The sequence below is a fragment of the Callospermophilus lateralis genome, chromosome X, assembly GCF_048772815.1.
Source record: "Callospermophilus lateralis isolate mCalLat2 chromosome X, mCalLat2.hap1, whole genome shotgun sequence".
In the NCBI taxonomy this organism is placed as follows: Eukaryota; Metazoa; Chordata; class Mammalia; order Rodentia; family Sciuridae; genus Callospermophilus; species Callospermophilus lateralis.
In genome coordinates this window covers 48,149,346-48,172,683 of record NC_135325.1, presented here as the reverse complement: position 1 = coordinate 48,172,683, position 23,338 = coordinate 48,149,346, and the positions used below count along the sequence as shown (strand labels likewise).

At 36.3% G+C, this 23,338-nt stretch overlaps 1 protein-coding gene and 1 pseudogene across 1 annotated transcript in view; one reads left to right on the top strand and one right to left on the bottom strand.

Annotated features, from left to right (window-relative positions):
- The window catches only part of Abcb7 (ATP binding cassette subfamily B member 7), a 103,513-nt gene extending 94,526 nt beyond the window's left edge, over positions 1-8,987 (bottom strand). Inside the window, exon 1 of the mRNA XM_077106700.1 lies at positions 8,811-8,987. Coding sequence (XP_076962815.1) covers positions 8,811-8,978 — 168 coding nt within the window. The 5' untranslated portion in view covers positions 8,979-8,987. The remainder of the gene's footprint in view (positions 1-8,810) is intronic.
- A 5,427-nt stretch (positions 8,988-14,414) lies between these two features.
- Positions 14,415-14,653, top strand: LOC143639162 (peptidyl-prolyl cis-trans isomerase FKBP1A-like; annotated as a pseudogene).
- Positions 14,654-23,338: the final 8,685 nt, after the last annotated feature.

Here is a 23,338-nt window from a genome sequence, read left to right as displayed (position 1 = left end):
GTAAAAATGGGAGTTCATAATCCACTTGAATCAAATGTATGAAATATGATATTGTCAAGAGCTTTGTAATGTTTTGAACAACTAATAATAAAAATATATATATAAAAAATTTAAAAAAGAAAAAAGAAAGGAGACTGACTAAATCATTGGACATAGAGGTTAAACTATAGGTAAGCTGGCTTGCCTAAAGAAAACCAATGAGGAAGACGACTGGAAGGCACTATCCTGGAGTCAGAAAGACATTTTCAAACACAGACCTCAGCAACCACCCCTTAAGGGAAACTGACTTGTGCCCAAGGGCATGGTATGATCTGCCAGCAATTAATGCAAGCACAACTGGGAGAGAGACAAAGATAGCCCTGTCCAAATCACTATCATCCAAGGGTGACCACAGGTATTCCCAAGGCTTTGCCTCTGAGAAGCAAGGTCAGAGGATTAACAGAAGGGTGGGGAGTGACAGGGCAGAGGCAGCACTAAAATAATCCACCTAGTCTCTAAACAACAATAACCAAAAAAAGGCAAAACAAGCCCTAGGAGGGAGACCAGTACCCAGAATTGCTATATTATCTAAAATGTCCAGCTCCAAAAAATAGTTGTGAAATATGCTAAGAAACAGTAAAATATGACCTGGGGTAAAAGAGACAAAAGAAACTGTCTATGGATTTGAGCAGAAGTTATACTGAAGAGAGAAAGCTTTCAAAATCATCATAAATATGCTCAAAAATCAAAGGAAACCATGTTAAAGAAGCAAAGGAAGGTGTGATAACAATGTGGCATTATAGGATATAATGAACAGAAAGTAATTATTTTAAATATAAATATGGGAGTTGAAAAGTACAGTAACTGAAGAATTCAGTAGAGGGGTTCAACTATAGATTTGAACAGAGAAAAGAATTAGTGAAAGAAAAGACAGCTCAGTAGAGATTCAATCTGCATAAGAGAGAGACAAGAGTGAAGAAAAATGAGCAGAGTCTCAGAAAAATATAGGACATTATTAAGCACACCAACAAATGCATGACAAGGGTACCAGAACAGAAGGAAAAGTAGAAGAAAAACCATTTGATGAGAAATGGCTGAAAACCCCCAAAGTTTATTAACTAGAATAAACACGTTACACATACAGGAAGCTTAACAAACTTTAAATAGGAAAAATACAAAGAGAGCCACACAGGCATAATTGTAAAACTACTGAACTCCTGAAAGAAGAAGAAAAAAAGAATCCTTACTAACAAAGGAACCTGAAGAATAATAGCAGATTTCTTAAAGAAATAATAGAGGCCAGAAAGCAGTGGGTTAACATATTCAAAAATGCTCAAAGAAAAAACTCTCAAGCAAGAATACTATATCCAATAAGATATTATTCAAAAATGAAAGTGAGACTTGCCAAGATGATAGAATAAAGGCACCCAGCATTCACCTGCATTTCTTTAAAAAAAAATTTATTTTTTAGTCGTAGGTGAACACAATACCTTTATTTTATTTTTATGTGGTGCTGAGGATCGAACCCAGTGCCTCACGCGTGCTAAGCAAGCGCTCTACCTTTGAGCCACAACCCCAGCCCTCACCTGCATTTCTATGAAACAGAATTAAAACAAGTGGAGGGTAGCTGCTCACTGAGGTAGATGATCATGGGAGAACACTGGAGTTCAACAGTGGAAAGAGTTGAAGAAATCTAGAGACATTGGTTAGTGGAATAGTAAGTGATACAGAACGCCCCAGCACTGATTGCATGGAACCTTCGGTGGGTATAGAGGAGAAAACAGGTAAAGTCCCAGTGAACACCACTGGTATAGGATTGAACACACTGCAGAAATACAGGCTAAACAAACAATAGCCCTAAGATTTGCATGAGGAACCAGTCTGGAGAAGTTCTCTGCATTTCCCAGCATATGTTTATAGTACTTTAACTGGGAGCCATCCTGAGAAATGCCCTATTGTTTGAATTTGCTGCTTTTGGAACTATCATGTGGGGGAACAAAAGCACTTCCCTTTGGAATCAGTGATTTACCAGGCCATCTATCCGTCTAGGGGAGTGAGCAATCACCTGTTGACGGTGCACAGGAAACAGAAGTGGGAAAATCAAAATCATGGGCATTGGGATCATGCAGAACTTGCTGATATCCCTTCCAACAAAGATCTTTGAGAATACATAGCATCCCTCTGCCCTCAGGTTAGGACAGGGCATACTGCAGAACCAGTTTCAGCCCTATACTACAAGTGTACAGATTTGCACAGAAGATTTGAGAGATCTGCATTCTGTGCTGGCTTTCTGAAATACCCCAGCAAAAACATCTACCCTGCTCTTGGAGTGCATAAGACCCAAATGCTCTGAAGAGATTTTGTTTTGTAAGTTCTGCCTTCTGCCCTAGCTTGTTCCAGCATGCAAAGAAGCTGAGAGGTATTCCAACTGACTTCAGCTACAAATCCATTCCATTAGTCACCTGATTAGCACCACAAAAGAAAGAAAGGGGAATATGAAAAACCCCCAGCCCTTGCTCTGTGTAGCGTAAAGATGAAGAGAAGCTCTGATCAGTATAGGCTGAGTTTTCACTCTTGCCTACTCATCAAAGCACCTCAGCAAAGAGAATATTTTTATTAATACTTTTTTTGTTGTTGATATTTTATTTCTCTCACTTCTCTTCTTAGTGATATTTTTCTTCTTTTTCTTTCTTCTTCCAGTTTCTCATTTTTCCCTTATCTCCTGCTACATTTTTTCCTTCAATTTTTTTAGCTTTTCATTTTATTCAATATTATTTTCACCCTTTATTTTGGGTTTTTTATCGTGTTGCTGTTGTTTTTATTTGGTTTTTACTTTATTTCTTTATCTGCTTTATTTCTTATTCTCTCTTCTGTTCTTGTGATGCTGGGGATTGAGCCCAGTATGTCCAGCACATTGGGCAGGTGTGCTCCTGCTGAGCTACAATGCCCAGCCCAGCTCAGAGTAATTATATCTTGCTCTGGCCATGACCTAGGTCCACTCAAACCCTGGGAGATACTTCAAAAAGAACAGGAGAGATAAAAAGAAAGGCAAGAAGAGATCTGAAGTCCTACTTCTCAACATTCATCCACATAGCAACAGCAGAGAAAAATAACACAACTGTTGTGGGCACCAAACCTATGAGGGACCTCAGCATCAGTCACTCCCAGACCTTATCAGATAGCACAATGCTGATAAACTAGAGGTGAGTGCCACAGAAGGGGAGCAGTTACAGTGGCCCCTACCTCTCCCCAAGAAACAACTGGAATGACACCAATGTCTAAACAAGAGGAGAAAAATTTTAGTCTCATTGCCACAATGGGAAAAACCAATAGCAAAACTGCTTTAAAGTAACATAGCCAATATAAACAGAGCCTGAGGAAAACCCCCAAAACCTGATAAGAACTTCTATTCCCACTTTAGGAGTAACCATAGAGGTTGCACCCCACATATTCTGTTGTTTACACCACATCTGCCTGAACTATCACAGGGACTCCACTCTTACAAGACCTACAGAAAAAGAGGGTCACTCGAGCTCTGAACCAGTACACACTGTGTCAAAACTCACTAATCACAGCCAAAGAAGCCACAGGGAAACTACAGTATGAAGTCCAATTGAAATTCAACTCAACACTACATAACAAATGGATATCCCAGAACACATCACCAAGAGAAGGCTGCTTATTAAGGCCCTTGTATATAAGTGAAAGAGACACCCATCCCAACAGATGTACAAATCTCAACATAGAAACACAATAAATATGAAAAATAGGCAATATGACACCTCAAAAGCTCATAACTCTAGTGACATGTGCCAAAGATATCAAAGGGGATGAAATGCCAAAAAATTCAAAAGAATTGTCTTTAAAAAGCTCAATGAAGGGCTGAGGTTGTGACTCAGTGGCAGAGTGCTTGCCTTGCACCTGTGAGGCACTGGGTTCAATCCTCAACACCACATAAAAATAAACAAAATAAAGATATTGTGTCCATGTATAAGTAAGAAAAAAAATTTTTAAAAAGCTCATTTTGGCTGAGGTTGTGGCTCAGGGGTAGAGTACTCACCTAGCCCGTGTAAGGCCCTGGGGTTGATCCTTAGCACCACATAAAAATAAATAAATAAAATAAAGGTTAAAAAAAGCTCAATGAAATCCAAGAGAATACTAATAAACAGGTGAATAAATTAAGAAAGACAATGAAGATTTTGGATGAGCATTTCAGTAACAATAGAGGTTTTCAAAATGAACCAAATCAAAATTATAGAAATGAAAAGCTCAGTAAATCAGATTAAACAAAAGACTCAGTTGAACGCCTCAACAACATATTAGATCAATCAGAAGAATATCAGAGCTTGAAAACAACTCTGCCACAACATTACATTAAAAAAAAAAGTTAAAAATATTTTAAATGATAAAACACACAAGATCTCCTGCCATTAAAAGATCAAATGAGCCAGGCACAGTGCTGTATACTTGTAATCCCACCAACTTGGGAAGCTGAGGCCAGAGGATCACAAGTTCAAAGCCAGCCTCAGCAATTTAGTGAGACCCTGTCTCAAAATAAAAAAATAAAAAAGCCTAGGGAAAAAGGGCTGGGATGTGGCTAAGTGATTAAATGTCCCTAGGTTCAATCACAGTACAAAAAAATAAATAAATAAATAAATAACACTTAGGGGCTAGGGTTGTGGCTCAGTAAGAGAGCGCTTAGCTAGCATGCATGAGGCACTGGGTTCGACTCTCAGCACCACATAAATGTAAAATAAAGATATTGTGTCCACCTAAAACAAAATACAAATATTTTTTTAAAAAATACAGTCCGAAAATTAATCTAAAAAAAAAAAACACCCTAAGCTATGGGTGTATTGGTCATCAAGCATGTGTTTAGCATGAATTAGGCTAAATTCACTCCCCACCATCAAACAAAAGCACAACAAAAACAATAACCTAATTTAAAAAACAAACAAAGGATATGAATAGGCATTTTTCCAGAAATAAATAAATGGTCAAAAAGCAAACTGAAAGACACCCAGTATCTTTAGTCATAAAGGAGATAAAAATCAAAACCAAGATGTGATACCATCTCACATGCACTAGGATAGTTACAAGCAAAATCAGATAACAAGTTTTAGTGAGAACATGGAAAAATTGGAACTATCATATGTTTCTGGTGGAAATATAAAGTGTGTAACCACTTTGAAAAACCAGTCTGACAGTCCCTTCAACAATTCAACAGTTATTAAATGATTTGGCAATTCTATGGAAGTATGGAATATGAATATCTCAAGGAATTAAAAACTTATGTTTGTTCAAAAACTAATATATTTATGTTTATATAGCAGCATTAGTCACAATAGCCAAAACATGAAAACAACCCAAATGTCTATCAACTGATGAATGAATAAAGAAAATATTGTATATCAATACCATGGACCATTATTTGACCATGAGAAGGAATGAAGTACTTATATAGGCCATAATATGAATAAATATAGAAAACATAATGCTAAGTAAAAGAAGCCAATCAAAAAAGACCAATTATATAATTCCATTCATATGAACTATCCAGAATAGACATTATATATATACACAGAATGAACATAGATTAGTGGTGGCTTAGGGATGAGGATAGGAGGAGGGGTTATAGAAAGGTCACAGACAAAGGGTATTAGGTTTCTTTTTGAGGAAATAAAATGCAAAAATTGTGCCAATGGTGATATGTAAAACTGAATATACTAAAATCCATTAAATGGCACATTTAAATAAGTGAAATATATGGCATATGAATTATAACTCAATAAAGCTGTTACAAAAAATAAATGAAGAAATGTACAACCAGTATTGGGATCAACAGTCAAGAAGTCTTTGAACTCAGCTTTAAGATACTGAGGAGAAACTATATGATATCTCAGTTTACATATTAATGAAATAAACCCAAAACTCTATCATTCAAAATTTACAAAATTTTTAATATTAAATGATGCAGTAGACTGGCAGCTGTATAATAAATCATACAATTTAAATCTTATATGAAATATTCCAATTTAAGAATAATTTTTGTTTAAGGTGTTTCTCTCTAATAAAAGTGCTCTACTAATTATCTTTATTAGTCAACATTTATTGTGTCCTTAGTAACTGCCAGAGTCCTTTTTACCCTTAAATAAGTACCTGACACACAGAAGGCAATAAATGAAAGGCCCTGAAGGCTGTCATTTATCCATATTGGCACTTAGTTTCCTTATTTGCAAAATTAGAAGGGCTGGATATAACACTCTATAGCAGCGCTGTCTGAGAGAACTTTCCATGATGCAAAAATCAACTCTAAGTGCATCCGTGACCTAGGAATTAGACTAGAAACCCTGCACACACTAGAAGAAAATAAAGGCTCAACACTTCAATATATTGTCTCAGAAACTGACTTCCTTAACAAGATTCCTAAAGTGCAAGAAGTAAAATAAAAACTCAATAAATGGGATGGCATCAAACTAAAAAGCTTCTTCACAGCAAAGCAAACAATCAAGAACCTAAAGAGAAAGCATACAGAATGGGAGAAAATCTTGGCCACCCGAATCTCAAATAGACCATAAATATCCAGAATGTATAAAGAACTCAAAAACTTAACCCAGAAAAGAAAAAAAAAACACTTAATAAATGGGCAAAGGAACTGAACAGACACTTCTCAGGAGAAAAAAAATGGATGGTCAACAAATATATGAAAAAATGCTCAACATCTCTAGCAATTACAGAAACACAAATTAAAACTACACTGAGATTTCATCTCATTCCACTCAGAATGGCAATTATCAAGAACACAAGGAAAAATAAATGTTGGCAAGGATGTGGGGAAAAGGGTACGCACATAAATTGTTGGTGGGACTGCAAATTGGTGCAACCACTCTGAAAAGCAGTATGGAGATTCCTCACAAAACTAGGAATGGAACCATCCTTTGATTCAGTTATCTTACTCCTCAGTATATATCCAAAGAATTTAAAATTAGCATACTACAGTGATGCAGCTACATCAATGTTTATAGCAGCACAATTTGTAACAGCTAAGCTATGGAGCCAACCTAGATGCCCTTCAATAGACGAATGGATAAAGAAATTCTGGTATATATACACAACGGAATATTACTCAACCATAAATAATGACTTTATGACATTTACCAGTAATTGATGGATAGGGAGACTATCATGCTAAGTAAAATAAGCTAATCCCAAAAAAACAAAGATGAAATGATGTCACTGATATGTAGAAACTAAACCACAATAAAGGAGAAGAGGAGAAGAGAAGTTCAATAGATTAGACAAAAGGGAATGAAGGGAAGGGAGGGCGAATAGGAATAGGGAAGACAATAGAATGAATCTAACTTAAATTTCCTATGTACATATATAAAAAAATACCTAAGTGAATCCCATCATATACACTCATAAGAAAAAGATATATTCCATGCTTGTATAATTATACCATAATGGATTCTACAATCATGTATAATTTAAAAGAATCAATAAAAAAATTTTTAAAAGAATATTCTGAGATGATAGAAGAAATGTTCATTACCTGTGTCATCTGATACAATAGCTACTAGGCATATGTGACTACTGAGCCTTTGAAATGTGGCTAATGCAACTGAGTAGTTAAAATTGACAGCCACATCAAGCTAGTGGTTACCTTACTACACAGCACAGCTGTTTAAAAAGCACTAGTTTCTTTTCTACAAAATTTCATCTAAAAGTGCCAATCTAACCCACTGACATGGTTTCACAACACTACACTAAAATTTCCTTTCAGATCTGAAATATTATGCAATATACTAATGACAAATGTTTGAGGTGATGGATATACCATTTCCATGATCTGATCATTACACATTATGTACATGTGTTGCAATATCACCCTATTCCTTATAAATATATACAATTGTGTGACAACTAAATATTATTTTTTAATTTTGGAAATTGGGGACATGAAATATTCATTGACAATCAAAAATTGTTTCTCAAACAAAGCTGACAATACTTTAAAGTGATACCGATGAACAAGAGGTGAAAATGAAAATTTTTTGTCAATATATGGGAAATAAAGACAATACTCAAGTACAGATAACATTTTTTAAAACTGTCCTGAGAGATTATAATGCACACAAAAGTTAAAAGGCACTATAATCACTGTTTACATTCATAAATTAAGGAAAAACAGTCTTATGGCCTCCAAAGTGACTTGTGGTCACAGAACACTTCTGAATATTCAAAGGACCATCCTGTTTATATATGAATTTAGGGCGGTCTATGTTTTGGAAAGATAATTATGATTTTCACCTATCAAGGAGCATGCCTATCAGCAAGGGAATTAACTGATGCCAATTCAATTTTCCACTTGTTTATAGGTGGCTTCCTGTCACTTTACAGTGCCCTCCAAAATGCTACTTCTGAGTAAAATCCAAACTATAGGCAATTTTGAACCAAATTCCATTACTAACTTTAGAAAAAAGTACAGTCTTGTACTCATTTAGAAATGTAAGCAGGCTGGGAATGGTGCCTATACATCTCTTACTATCAGGAAAAAACTACAAATTCTATGAGACTCCAGCACTCCAGTTGCCCTCAGCCCTGAACCTCTGGCTTGATCCCTCTTTACTTTCCCTAAAGTTTTTTTTTTTTTCACCCCTTTTTAAAATTACTCAGCCTAATTTCCTTCACTTACTGCTGCTTCAAGTTAGCCCTGAATTTTTTTTTTTTTTCCCTAAGTGCTCTCTCTCACCTGAGGTCATGAGAGCAACCTTTTCCCTATTAGGTCCCCTTGCCCTTCACCCTACTATTCCCAGTGAACGGCATCTCACCTGGTAGAATCGAGCGTTTCCTGAGGCGCAGCGATGATGTGACAGCCACCGCGGATCTGAGCGACGAACAGAGCCTAGAGACCGGATCAGAATCGCGGAGTACCGGCGCTTTTCGAAAGCAGCCGCCGCGGCTGCCCAACGCCAAGAATGTATCGCGAGCAGCGCCATCTTGAGCGAGGAAAGAGGAACCGAGAGAAGAGGATTGTGGGACACTGGCGGACTGAGCGCGGCTTTCTTAATCTTCCCGCCCCTCCCCCTCGTTTTCCCGGCCCGACACCGGAAACAGCTTCTTTTTAAGACTCCAGTACTTCTGTTTAGCCTCTTTTGGCTCTTGCGCTGGACTTTATTTTTCTTTTCCTAGGGTTGCCAAATAAAATATAGGATGCTCAATTAAGTTTGAATTTCAGAAAGTAATAAATCACTTTTTGGTATAAATAAATGTGGCCCAAATATTACCTTTGATGGGGCTGGGTTTGTGGCTCAGTAGTAGAGTGCTTGCCTAGCATGCATGAGGCACTGGGTTTGATCCTCAGCACCACATAAAAATAAAATAAAGAGAAGTCAATGAAGGTAAAATAAGATTTTTTTTTAATTATTACCTTTGGTAAATCCAGCAAACAAATCTTGTACGTTGTTCCACTCTTACTGCCTCCAACTCAATGCTACACTCCACTCTCCACTTTCACTATGCATATTCTTTCTCCACTTTCCCAGTGCACTAACGCTCCAGGGTAGATTAAACTACAGACATTAATTTCCCCTGGGAGGAGGCTTCATCTGTGAGAGTCACTGCCTCTCTTGTAAAAGCTTCTACTTTGTTGATTGTTCTCTTTTATGTAAATCTGGAGGCAGTTTTTTTTTGGTCTGTTGCTTTGGGATGATTACACACACACACACACACACACACTACTTTTGCTAATTTGCCTCTCTTTCTAGCACTTCCCTTTGGTTTCTGCAAAATCTCTAATTGAAAATTGCTGGACTGGCTGAAGAATGGGAAATTGAACATGTATGTAAAGAAGTACATATTTAAAAACAGGTTTGTATTCTTTTGTTACCAGTATAATCAAACAAAATAATGTGAAAATATGTTTACAGTTATCTGGGAAACTGAATGTCCAAGTGTAAATGTTATATGGAACCCTGGAGACAATAAGGCAGTTGCAATTTTATATCCATTGCTACATTCTCGAACCTTTCCCACAAGACAAGCAAATAATAGTAAATTTCTTATGTAGATGGTCCTTGAATTACTAATAAGTCTGATGAAGAAAGACCAAGGATATGCATGCCCAGGCAGTTAGCTTTACTTTGTTCCAAGATTCATATCCCACTCCAGGTTTCCAGGAAAGAGAATACTTGAGATGGTTATTTAAAGAAGAATAGAGCTTCAAACTGAAGAGGTTGACAGACACTCCACGTAAAGAAGATGGTATGTTAAAAGCAAGAAGGTATAAGAAAACATTTTTAGACTCGTTGGTCCAAAAGTATATGCAAAGTAGTAGGAAATGAGCCTGGGTGAACAGAAATCTGTTAAGGACCTTCTATTTCATTCTAAGTTAATGCTTTATCCTACAGCCAGCAAAGAGTTGCAATCAGGAGAGTAGAATGATCAGATTTGTATGGCCATTACACTCTGGTTTAAGTAGGAAGGTTGTATTGGAAGGAGTATAGATTAGAATCCTGAAGTTAATGCAATAGTTCAATCATAAAATAAAGGCCAGAACCTGGCAGTAGTAGTGGCAGTAAATCAATTCCAGTGATATTAAGGAGGTAGAATTGACAGGACTTGGTGACTTGTTGGGTGTTTCTAGTTTATAATTGCCTTGTTGACCATACATCAGTAACAGCCTCATTCATTAATGAATATATCATCAGTAAATATTTATTCAGGATCCTTTCTGTGTTGGACAATACGCACATAGAGAAATTCTAGAACCTACCAATGGTTTCTATTAGGGCTATATATTGCCACTGAATCTTACTACCCAGGTAAGACATTATCCAGTGATGCTCTAATTTTTCAAAAATAAAACAACCCATGCAATAAATAATTTGTGATAAATGATAAGGTACAATGTGATAAAATAATTTCTTACATTTTTATACTTTCATAAACACTTTAGCAAGATACAGTGTTACATACCTGTATTCACAGTGATTTGGGAGGCTCAGGAGGATCACAAGTTGCAGTATAGCCTCAGCAATTTAGTTAGACTCTGTCTCAAAATATAAAAGGACTAGGGATGTAGCTCAGGCTAAAGTGCCCCTGGGTTCAATCCACAGTACCAAAAAAAAAAAAAAAAAGATGATGACAAAGAAGAAGAACATACACATTTAGGATTATTATACTTTCTTGAAGAAATTACCCTATTATGGTTATGAAATGTCCCCCTATATCTCTGAAAATACTTTTTCTTGAAATTTATTTTCTATTAATAACTCTACCTCAGATTTCTCATGTTTATTATCCCCTTTTGCTTTTAACCTATTGGTGTATTGATATTTAAAGTGTGACCTATGTATAGAGCATATAGCTATTGTTTACTTTTTACACATGTTGAACATTTATGCCTATTAATTATAATATCTAGGTCATTCATATTTAAATTAGTTATTGATATTTTTGAGGAAAAATGCCTGACATGAAGATCAGAGGAAAATTGGGTAAATGATAAATTTGATGATATAGTATTTTGGAAAACAGGTTGAATAGTCCTGCTATCAGGCTCAGAGAGAAGATAATTGGAATACTTCTGTTTTAATTGTTCATTCTTTCATTTATCATATAGTACACAGAAACAGATTTATTTAATTGTTTATTAATACTTTATTTTGCAAATAAAAATAATATGTATATATGTATACATATGCATATATATGTGTGTGTGTATTGTACCATAGACAATCTCTTAGGTATCCTGTATGATTTTAATGTGAAATTCTCTAACAACAAATAATGCTAGGTATTTTTTCATATGCTTATTTGCCATTTGATTATCCTCTTCAGTGAAATACTTGTTTATTTATTTTGTTAATTTTTAATTGCATTATTTGCTGATTGTTTAGTTTCCAGTCTTTGTATACTTTGTAAACAAGTATGTGTATTGCAAATGTTTTTTCACGGTCTATGGATTGCTCCTTTATAAATTATTTTTGGACTAAAAATTTTTTAATAAATTAAATTTTAAAAAGAAGAAGAAGAAAGAAACATGCTTTGCCATGCTGGATCCTAATGGCAGTTTTCTGAATCTTAATAACAGTTTCCTATGGGTGTTATTACCTGTTTTTAGTAGATAAAGAAAACCAAAGCTATGTGTTGATAGACTCCAGATTAGAACCATGGTTCTAGCTGCTAATATACTGCTCTATCCACTAAAAGATGTTGCCTATACTTAAAAACAAGACTTAATGGAAGGCTCCAGAGGGCATATAGAATCATAAGATTTTGAATTCAGAAATGACTTCAGAATTCTGAAATACCTACATCTGACCTAACAGATGATTTCATAAAATCCTTGAGATTTACTAGAATCACCTACAGGTATTATTGACATGAATAGTAGTTGTGAGGTGTCTGAATGTAGTCAGTCTATTTTTACAAAAGTAGTGCCTCTTGTAAGATGACCCCTCAATAGCTACTCTATGATAATCTATAAAGTGGAATAAATATTTATTTACCAAATAAGCCAAAGAAAATTTCTAGTACACATAGAAATATAGCATGAAACATTACAAGAATTGTACATTGCTGGGGAACATCAGCAATAGACTGACCAACTTGGCCTCAGCAACTTGACACATAAGTGCCTGACATAAAGAGACACAATAAAAGCTGCTTTGCAGATCACATAGCACTTTATCTATGTAATAATCATACCTAAAGTTTGATAGTATTTTGCAATTTACAAAGTGCTTTTTTCATATCTTATTTAATGCTCACCTCAACCCTGTAAAATAGATATTATTGATTAATATGGCCATATTTATGAGGAAACAGACTGTTAATTTGTGACTTAACAGATGCCACAGAGATAATAGGACTGGAGTTGTGGCTCAGTAGTAGAGTGCTTCTAGCACATGTGAGGCGCTGGGTTCAATCCTCATAAAAATAAATAAAGTTCATTGACAACTAAACAAACAAACAAACAAAGGATGGATATAAAATCTAGGTTTAACAATTCCAAATTCAGCTATTTTTTCCCTTAATTACACCTAAATTTGGAAAAAGTATGTGTGTACTCCAACAGGTCCACAGTAATTTTCTTTCTAGAAAACACAGGAACTGGGCTGGGGGTGTGGCTGAAGCGGTGGCATGCTCGCCTGGCATGCGTGCGGCCCAGGTTCGATCCTCAGCACCACATACAAACAAAGATGTTGTGTCCGCCAAGAACTAAAAAGTAAATATTAAAGAAATTCTCTCTCTCTCTCTCTCTCTCTCTCTCTCTAAAAAAAAAGAAAGGAAAACACAGGAACTTATTCTCACTTTTGCACTTGCTTAACCCTCTGTCTGGAACATATTTCCTGTAGATGTGCAAATAACTGACTTTTTCTTGCCATTCATGTTTCAACTCAAATGCCATCTGCTTAGAGAATCTTTCTGAAAGCATCTTATCTAAAAAGGCCAGCCCCCCCATACCTGCCACTCTCTATCACATTGCTTTGTTTATTTCTCTGTAAATATTGCTATTAAATGTGTGACCCACAGACCACCAGCATTGGCACCACCTAAAAGGCTGTTAGAAATGAAGAATCTCATGCTTCACACTAGATCTAATGATTAAAAATCTGAACTTTAAGAATTCCCCAGGTTATTCATATGCACATTAAAGTTTGAGAACCATTTTTTAGAGCACCTGTCACTTTCTGTAACTAACTTCTTCATTTTTTATGTACCTTTAAAAAAAATTTTAGTTGAACATGGACACAATACCTTTGTTTTACTTATTTATTTATTTTATGTGGTGCTGATGATCGAACCCAGTGTCTTTCATGTGCAAAGCAAGCGCTCTACCACTGAGCCACAACCCCAGCCCCTTTTATGTACTTTTGACATTAAGAAATATTTAATAATAACTGAAAATTAAAAGGAGAGTATAATGGACACCATGTACCCACAACCCAGCTTAGTCATATCTTAATAATTTATCATATTTGCTTTCAAACTCAAACTGAAAAAATAATGATTTACATGATGAACTCTTGTTACCCTCTCTAATCCTAGTCTCCTTGTCCTTATGGATTTATTCCTTTGTTACTTGGGTGAAGTCTGGAAAAAGGAGAAGATAAAAATGATTCATTAACCCACCATGATTATATGGATGTCCTACATAGTTGATGACGACAGTATAAATAATGCCAAGCATGGACAAAGACTGCACGGGAAAATTTATGGGTCAGTCTTTTATGAACATAAATGAAAAACAGTTTTTTAAAAGAGAAACCTCAGAACTGCCACCAGGTCTACTCAGGGTCCACGCAGCCCATAGCACCTGCCTAGCATCTTCCACTGCCACCAGGGGAGTGAAGGTGGAGACCATTTCTCCAGGAGATGGGCACACCTTCCTGAAGCAAGGCCAGACGTGCATGGTGCACTACACTGGGATGCTTGAAGATGGAAAGAAATTTGATTCTTCCCAGGACAGAAACAAGTCCTTTAAATTTATGCTAGGCAATCAGGAGGTGATACAAGATTGGCAAACAAAGAGTGGCTCAGATGAGTGTGGGTTAGAGAGCCAAAATGACTGTATTCTCAGACTGTTTAAGGTGCCACTGGGCACTGGGGCATCATCCCACCACACATGAGTCTTGTTTTCCACGTGGAGCTTCTTAAACTGGAATGACAGTAGTGACTCCCCCCTCACCTTCCTGTTGTTGGATCTACCATGGTGGGATCTAGTGACTCCAGACATGTGCACATGAATCCATATGCAGTTTTTCCTTGTGTCTCACTCATTTACTCTAACTAAATGTGTCCTATCACTCAGTTTTGCTTCTGAAACCTCCATTTCCTCTTCCATTTTCTGCTTGTATGTGTGTTTACCTAAACTATACATCATAAACCTCAAGTTAGTCATTTTGTTTTCATTTTGGGGTGAAGATTCAGTTTCAGTCTTTTGGATCTAGGATCTAGGTTACCAATTAGTATCTTTAAAAGTATTATAAACACAAGTGATGGGTTCACTTTAGAATAGGAATTGCTGTTGAAAGGTGGGGGTTGCAAGAATCTTTTTTGTATTTTTTGAATGAAAATTTTTTTATCTATTATATAGTAAATATTCTTGCTTCTGGACTGCAAAGCCATAGCAGATTTGAGATACTGTTGAGGGCTAAATTAATTTCCAATGTGAGAAATGCCCTTGGGCTGAATTAAAAGCCCTACCCAAAAGCCAAGTGGGAAGTGGGAGAGCCTTTTCCCCACAAGCCCCTCCCACACTCCCCTGAAACCCTCTGCCTTTTGAAAGCAGATCACTTTCACCATGATGTTGGACACAGTAGGTATCTGTCCCTGGTCAGCAGGAACCTCTGAAATCTTCTTTGTGACCTGGTTTGGTTTGTGGGTTTGGGTTTTGATTTTTCTCCATCCTGTGGTTTTAATAATGGATTTGGGGGACTTTTGTAATATCCTAACTATCCATGTTCTACTTCATAATTTTAAGAACTTTAATTGAAAGTTTAAATTGAAGGTGCTGTTTGTAGAGTTTAACACCCAGTGAAATCCTGGCCATCATGACAAATCCTACAGTGTTCTATAAGAAAATGATGCTGGCCATCAAAGCTTCAGCAGCACCTGTGTTTTTATGCTTGGATCTCTGCTGATAAAGTTTGCTGGCATTTTGTCCTTCAGCCCCTTCTTATCCTTTGCTGTCCTGTGTAGTGATTTTTTTACCTTTATTTTATTTATTTATTTTTATGTGGTGCTGAGGATCAAGCCCAGGGCCTCACACGTGCTAGGTGATTGCTCTACTGCTGAGCCACAACCGCTGCTCTGTGTAGTGATTTGGTAAGAGAAATTATTACCTTGTTCCCTGCTTCCCCCACACCACATATGAGGTATTGTTTATATATCTCTATTTATTTATTTTTATGTGGTGCTGAGGACTGAACCCAGTGCTTCACATATATGAGGCAAGTGCTCTACCACTGAGCCACAGCCCCAGCCCATATGAGTTCTATTACTGCAATAAAAGTACTTTGTACTGGGTGCAGTGGTGCACTTGTAATCTTAGCAGCTGAGGAGGCTGAGGCAGGAAGATCGCAAGTTCAAATCCAGCCTCAGCAAAAGCCAGGCACCAAGCAACTCAGTGAGACCCTGTCTCTAAATAAAATACAAAATAGGGCTGGGGATGTGGCTCAGTGGTTGAGTGCCTCTGAGTTCAATCCCTCATACCCCTCCCAAAAAAGTCTTTTGTGACAGCTTTTCTCAAAAAAGAAATTTTTAAAAATAGTAAATTAAGTCAGCATTGTGAAAAAAAAAATCATGATCAAGTAGGCTTTTATCCCAGAAATGAAAACTTGGCTCAATGTTCTGATTTTTTAATATATTTATATATTTTTTTATATATTCAATAGCTGTAGGAGTAGTTTACCTATATGTCCCTTACATCAAGGTCGCTAATTGTCCATATGCTAGACAAATTTTGAAAAATAAATATATAGGAAACATACAATTCAGGAAAGATCTTCAATAAAATTCAACACACATTTAAGATTTTCAAAATTCTTAGCTAAGAATAGAAACTAATAAAGTAGATCTCTCCAGTCAAAAATAATCTATTTCAAATATTATGGTTGATGATGATACTCTATTTGTGTTATCCTTAAAGATGGAACTATGCCAAGAATGCCCATAAATAGAAACAAAAGGAATAAGAATTAAAAGAGAGGTGAAAAGATAATCTATAAACAAATAAAAATTTTAAAAACAAACAAAATTGCTAAATGGATCAGCCCAAAATAATCAGTATGCTATAGAAAATATCAAAAATTTAATAATTGTTCACATTTTCTATATGTTTACTACTTATTTGTGTGTTTATTTTATTGGTGCTAAAACGCCTCATTAGGAATGTGGATTTCTCAACTTCTCCTTGTACTTTGATCAAGTGTTATTTTATATATTAAGTTGATATTATGAGATACGCACAGATTCATGATTGTCACATCTTCTTGATGATAAAAGATTATCATTGAGTTAATCTACTTATGTTAATAGTTTTTATTATATGAAAATTGCTGTCATCTCCCAAATTCTTCCATGCTGTTCTGTAGTAAACCCTTCCTCTATCCCTATATGGCTGGAGTTTTAATTCCTTGCTGGTGGAAGGGCAGACCCAGTGTGTATGTAGTAAGGTGGAACGGGGGTTTGTACAGATAAGTATTGATTGTAAAATTATAATAGTAACTAATTTGCCTGAAGGCAAAGACTCGCTAACTTGTCCAGACTAGTCTCTTTTTATAATTTTTTTTAGTTATAGATGGACACAATATCTTTATTTGATTTATTTATTTTTATGCATTACTGAGGATCAAACCCAGTGACTCACACATGCTAGGCAAGCACTTTACCACTGAGCTCCAACCCAGTTCCCCAGGCTAGTCTTGACCTTGCTGTCCTCCTGCCTCAGCCTCCAATTCACTGGGATTACAGGCATACACTACTGCTCCCAGCAACACTTATAATTTTAAAGGTGCATATGTACTACATATTTTCTAAAAGAGTCTAAAGTTAAGTATCATTTCTAGCCTCCTCCTCCCCCTCTGAAACAAACAAGTATCTTAGAACTTGCAACTTTCCCCTTCTTTCATGTTATTCTAGTTTACATTTTAGTTCTATAAATCTCTTCAAATTAGTTACTATTATAATTTTACAATCAATACTTATTTCCCACTGTGATTTTCTGATTTCTTTGATCCACGTTGTCTAATTACGTCATACTCCCTATTTCTGCTTAAACTTCTTGATGGAATGCATCATTTAGTAGTTCTCTTGCTGAAGTTCTGTATATAGTAAACTTTGAATCTTGGGGTGCCTCAAAACATCCTTATTTCATCCTCAATTTTGCATAATAGTTCAGCTGAGTATCAAGTTCTAATTTGATAAATTATTACATTAGATCGCCAAGAACATAAATTTTCCTGTAACTACATGCTCTGGCTTTACTTTTTGGTAGTAAGACTCCTTGCATGCTTTGTGATCTTTTGTTATGATCTCTTCTTTAGAGAGAGTTGACTTCCCTAAGAAATCTGATTGTACACTGAATTATGGAGATTTCACTATGGGATAGTTTTGTTTTTGCCTTTCCCAGTTTAAGATCATGTTTTCTTTTTCTTTATGAGACAAGGGTCTCATTATGTTGCCCACGCTGGCCTTGAACTCCTGGGTTCAAACCATGCTCCTATCTCAGCTCTTTCGGGTAAATTTTTGTACTGTATTTCCTTAAAGTATAAATACTAGATCAAGAGCTTTAACCTAATCAGTATACTAGTTGAATGGAATGGATTAACTAGATGGTAACTGTAGGCAGGTAGTGTGTAGCTAGAGGAGATCAAGTCACTGGGGGCTTATCTTTGGAGTGTATACTTTGTCCCTGGTGGGCAGAGTTCTTGCTGCTTCCTGATAGTCATGTCCTGAGCTGCTTTCCTCCTCCGAGCCCTTCCCTTATGATGTTCTACCTCACTTGGGCCCAGAGCAATGGAGTTGGTGGTCTATGGACTGAAACCTCTGAAACAGTGAGGACCAAATAAACTTTTTCTCCCTTAAATTGTTCTTAAATTGTTCTTGCCAAATATGTTGTTCATAGCAATGAGAAATCTAACTAAAACAATGGACTTGTGTTGATGTTTGGAAGAATATGTATGAAATAATGTTGAATAAGGCAGAATACACACACATTCGTTACTAATCAGGAGAACATAGTGCAAAATAAATAGATGTTTTAAATATGTATTTATTACCCCCCCTCTTTTTGTAGGGAAATTTATTGATCATTTATTCTGTTTAAAGTACTACAGTGGGTGTGCCAATTAGTATCATCTAATTTAATCTTCTTGAAGCTCATATAGAGTAGGTTCTCTTATTATCACCACTTTACAAAAAAGGAAAAAATTAGGACATGCTCAAGTACCTTGGAAGTGGTAGAACTGACATCCAAATCAAGGGGGTCTAATTCCAGAGCCCATATTCCTTATCACTAAACCAAAGTGTTTTAACCATATTAGTTTGTATAAACCTTAGATTTTGAAAAACTCAAAGTTTTATTTATTTTTTAACTTAATAAATGTTTAGAGGGCTGGGGTTGTAGCTCAGAGGTAGAGCACTTGCCTAGCATGTATGAGGCACTGGGTTCAATCCTAAGCATCACATTAAAAAATAAATAAATAAAATAAAGGTATTATGTTCATCTACAACTAAAAAAAAATTTAAAAAAATGTTTAGAGATTAAATTCCAAGGGAAATATTTTTGCCAATTTATAAATGAGCTGGTTCATTTGTATGTCATAAAAAATAATCATATCTTAATCCTTCTCATGTATAGTAATAACACCTAATAATTATGGCATGCTGGACTGGGGTTGTAGCTCAGTGGCGGAGCGCTTGCCTAGCATGGGTGAGGCACTGGGTTCGATCCTCAGCAACACATGAAAATAAATAAAGGCATTGTGTCTATCTACAACTAAAATTTTTTTAAAAAATTATGGCATACTTAATCTGTAACAGGAACTTGCCACGTGCTTTATATACATGATCTCTTATAATCCTTTCAAATGTTATACGAGTTAGATAATATTATAATCACTTTTTCTTTTCTGCTGAAGAAAAGAGGCTGGCAGAGACTAAGGAAGTTGCTCAACAATCCTCACCCAGTAAGCAGCAGAACACAAACTCAAACTTAAGCTTGATCCCAAAATTCTGTGCTGCCAACACAAACTGTGCTGCCTTTCATGTATATGTCAACACCACTTGTAAAGTTTCTGGAACATGCCAAAATTCTCCTCACTCTCTAAAAGCATGGGCATTCCTGTATACTGTAAAGCCATGACCAAGTGTTCCCTCAACAAATAATGATCTTGTGGGAAAGTTCATGGGACTACGGGACTCCACACACAGCACAATAAGAACATTTCTTTTAAACGAGGCACAGTGATGTACACTTGTAGTTCCAGCTACTCAAAAGACTGAGGCAGGAGGATCACTTCAGCCCAGGAGTTAAAGACCAGCCTAGGCAACATAGAAAGACACCCTCTAAAAAAAAAAAAAACTTTCTCTTTTTGAATAGCATGTATTATGTATACCATTGCTCAGAAAATCATCAAGTGGATTCCTTAGACGTATTTCTAGGTGTACTCTGGCTGGGGGAGTAGCACAGTAGTAGAGTGTTAGCGTAGCATGCACAGTCTTGGGTTCAATTCACAGCACCACAAAGAGAAAGGGGGAGAAATTTTTTTAGATTTATTTATTAACTTATTCTAATCAGTTATACATGACAGAGAATGCTCTTCAATTCATTGTACACAAATGGAACACAGTTTTTGACCTTTCTGGTTGTACCCAAAGTAGAGTCATACCATTTGTGCAATCATATATGTGCTGAGGATAATTATGTCCATCTCATTCTACCATCTCTGCTACCCCCATACCCCATCCCCTTGGCCCCATCCAAAGTTCCTCCACTCATCCTATGCCCTACCCCACCAATTATGGATTAGCATCCACTTATTAGAGAAAATCATTCAGCCTTTGGTTTGGGGAGATTGGCTTACTTCGCCTAGCATAATATTCTCTAACTCCATCCACTTACCTGCAAATGCCATAATTTTATTCTCTTTTAATGCTGAGTAATATTCCATTGTGTACATGTACCACAGTTTCTTTATCCATTCATCTATTGAAGGGCATCTAGGTTGGTCCCACAGTTTGGCTATTGTGAATTGAGCTGCTCTGAACATTGATGTGGCTGCGTCACTGTAGTATGCTGTTTTTAAGTCCTTTGGGTATAGACCAAAGAGTGGGATGCCGGGGTCAAATGGTGGTTCCATTCCAAGTTTTCTAAGGAATCTCCATACTGCTTTCCAGAGTAGTTGCACCAATTTGCAGTGCCACCACCAATGTATGAGTGTGTCCTTTCCTCCACCTCCTTGCCAACACTTATTGTTGTTTGTATTCTTGTTAATTGCCATTCTGACTGGAGAGAGATGAAATCTTACAGTAGTTTTGATTTGCATTTCTGTAGTTACTACAGATGTTGAACATTTTTTCATATATTTGTTGATTGATTATGTATCTTGTTCTGAGAAGTGTCTGTTCAGCTCCTTAGTCCAATTATTGGTTGGGTTGGCTTATTGTTGTTGTGGTGATGTTAAGTGTTTTGAGGTCTTTATATATCCTGGATATTAATGCTCTATCTGACATGTGTGTCGCAAAAATTTGCTCCCAAAACGTAGGCTCTCTGTTCACCTCATTTATTGTTTCTTTTACCGAGAAGAAGCTTTTTAGTTTGAATCTATCCCATTTATTGATTCTTGATTTCATTTCTTGTGCTTTAGGAGTCTGGTTATGGAAGTCGGGGCCTAATCTGACATGAAGAAGATTTAGACCTATTTTTTCCTCTATTAGGTCCAAGGTCTCTGGTCTAATTCCTAGGTCTGTGATCCACTTTGAGTTGAGTTTTGTGGATGGTGAAAGATAGTTTCATTTGCTGCATATGGGTTTCCAGTTTTCCCAGCACCATTTGTTGAAGAGGCTATCTTTTCTCCAATGTGTGTTTTCAGCACCTTTGTCTAATATGAGGTAACTGTATTTATGTGGGGTTTTCTCTGTGTCCTCTATTCTGTACTATTGGTCTACATGTCTATTTTGGTGCCAATACATGCTATTTTTGTTACTATAGCTCCATAGTATAGTTCAAGGTCTGGTATTGTGATGCCTCCTGCTTCACTCTTCTTGCTAAAGATTGCTTTGGATATTCCGGGTCTCTTATTTTTCCAAATGAATTTCATGATTGATTTTTATTTCTATGAGGAATGTTATTGGGATTTTAATTGGAATTGCATATAATATGTATAGTGCTTTGGGAAGTTTGGTCATTTTGACAATATGAATTCTGCCTATCAAGGAGCATGGGAGATCTTTCCATCTTCTAAAGTCTTCTTAAATTGCTTTCTTTAGTGTTCTGTAGTTTTCCTTATAGATGTCTTTCACCTCTTCTGTTAAATTGATTCCTAAGCCTCTTTCACCACTTCTATTCAACACAGTTCTTGAAACTCTAGCCAGAACAATTAGACAGATGAAAGGAATTAAAAGGGTATGAATAGGAAAAGAAGAACTCAAAGTATCATTATTTACTGATGACACAATTCTATACTTAGAGGGTCCAAAAAATACCACCAGAAAACTTCTAGAATTAACAAATGAATTCAGCAAATTAACAGGATATAAAATCAACACCCATAAATCAAATGCATTTCTACACATCAGTGATGAATCCTCTGAAAGAGAAATTAGGAAAATCACCTCATTAACAATAGCCCCCCCAAAATAAAATAAAATAATTGAGAATGTTTAAGTGTACTCTGATTTCAAGTTTCTCATAGATCTAATTAGTTTGCTGTTTTATAGCTCCATGATTTTACGCTTGTCTAAAGGTGGCAGTGAGCTGAGAAAAATGTGTCCTCTTATTTGTATGGCATGTACAACCCTGATGAAGCTACAACTCACCATGATGTTTCTAATCTCTCAGTGCTTATTTCAAAGTTTCCATTTTAAACTCTCCCTTAAAACAGAGTTGTGGGCTGGGTGTGGTGGCACTCGCCTGTAATCCCAGCAGCTCAGGAGGCTGAGGCAGGAGATTTGTGAGTTCAAAGCCAGCCTCAGCAATTTAGGGAGGCACTAAGCGATTCAGTGAGACACTGTCTCTAATCAAATACAAAATAGGGCTAGGGATATGGCTCAGTGTTCGAGTGCCCCTGAGTTCAATCCCTGGCACCCCAAACACAGAGTTGTAGTTTAAGATGAAGTAACCAGCAGCCAAGTGGGGTAAAAGAATGAAAATAAGAAAAAACAGAGTTATATGGGAAATTATTTTCATGAGGCTAGTGTCAAAAGGGTAGATAGGGTTGAGTATGACATCAGTCTTTAACATAGCAGAGCCTGATGAAGATTCATATCAATCTATTGATGTAGTATCTCTAAGATCCCTCTAACAATAAAAAACCATGATTCTGTGATTTGTTGCTAATCAGAACCATTATTTCACTTAGGTTTGATGAGTTTCTTTGTCACAATCAGACTTTTAAAAAGACCTCTTATTACCCAGATGACTGCATTAATTATGACATAGTATTAATAATAATGGAGAAGGAAGGGAACTTATGTACATGGAGACAGTAGTGAGTGACATGACAAAAAAATCAACAAGACATTGTGTTCACTTTATCTCACAATTTCTTTAGGTAGGGAATCTGTATATAGATTTAACCACATCCTCCACTCAGGTCTCACTAAGAAAAAGTCAAGGCTACAGTGTCAT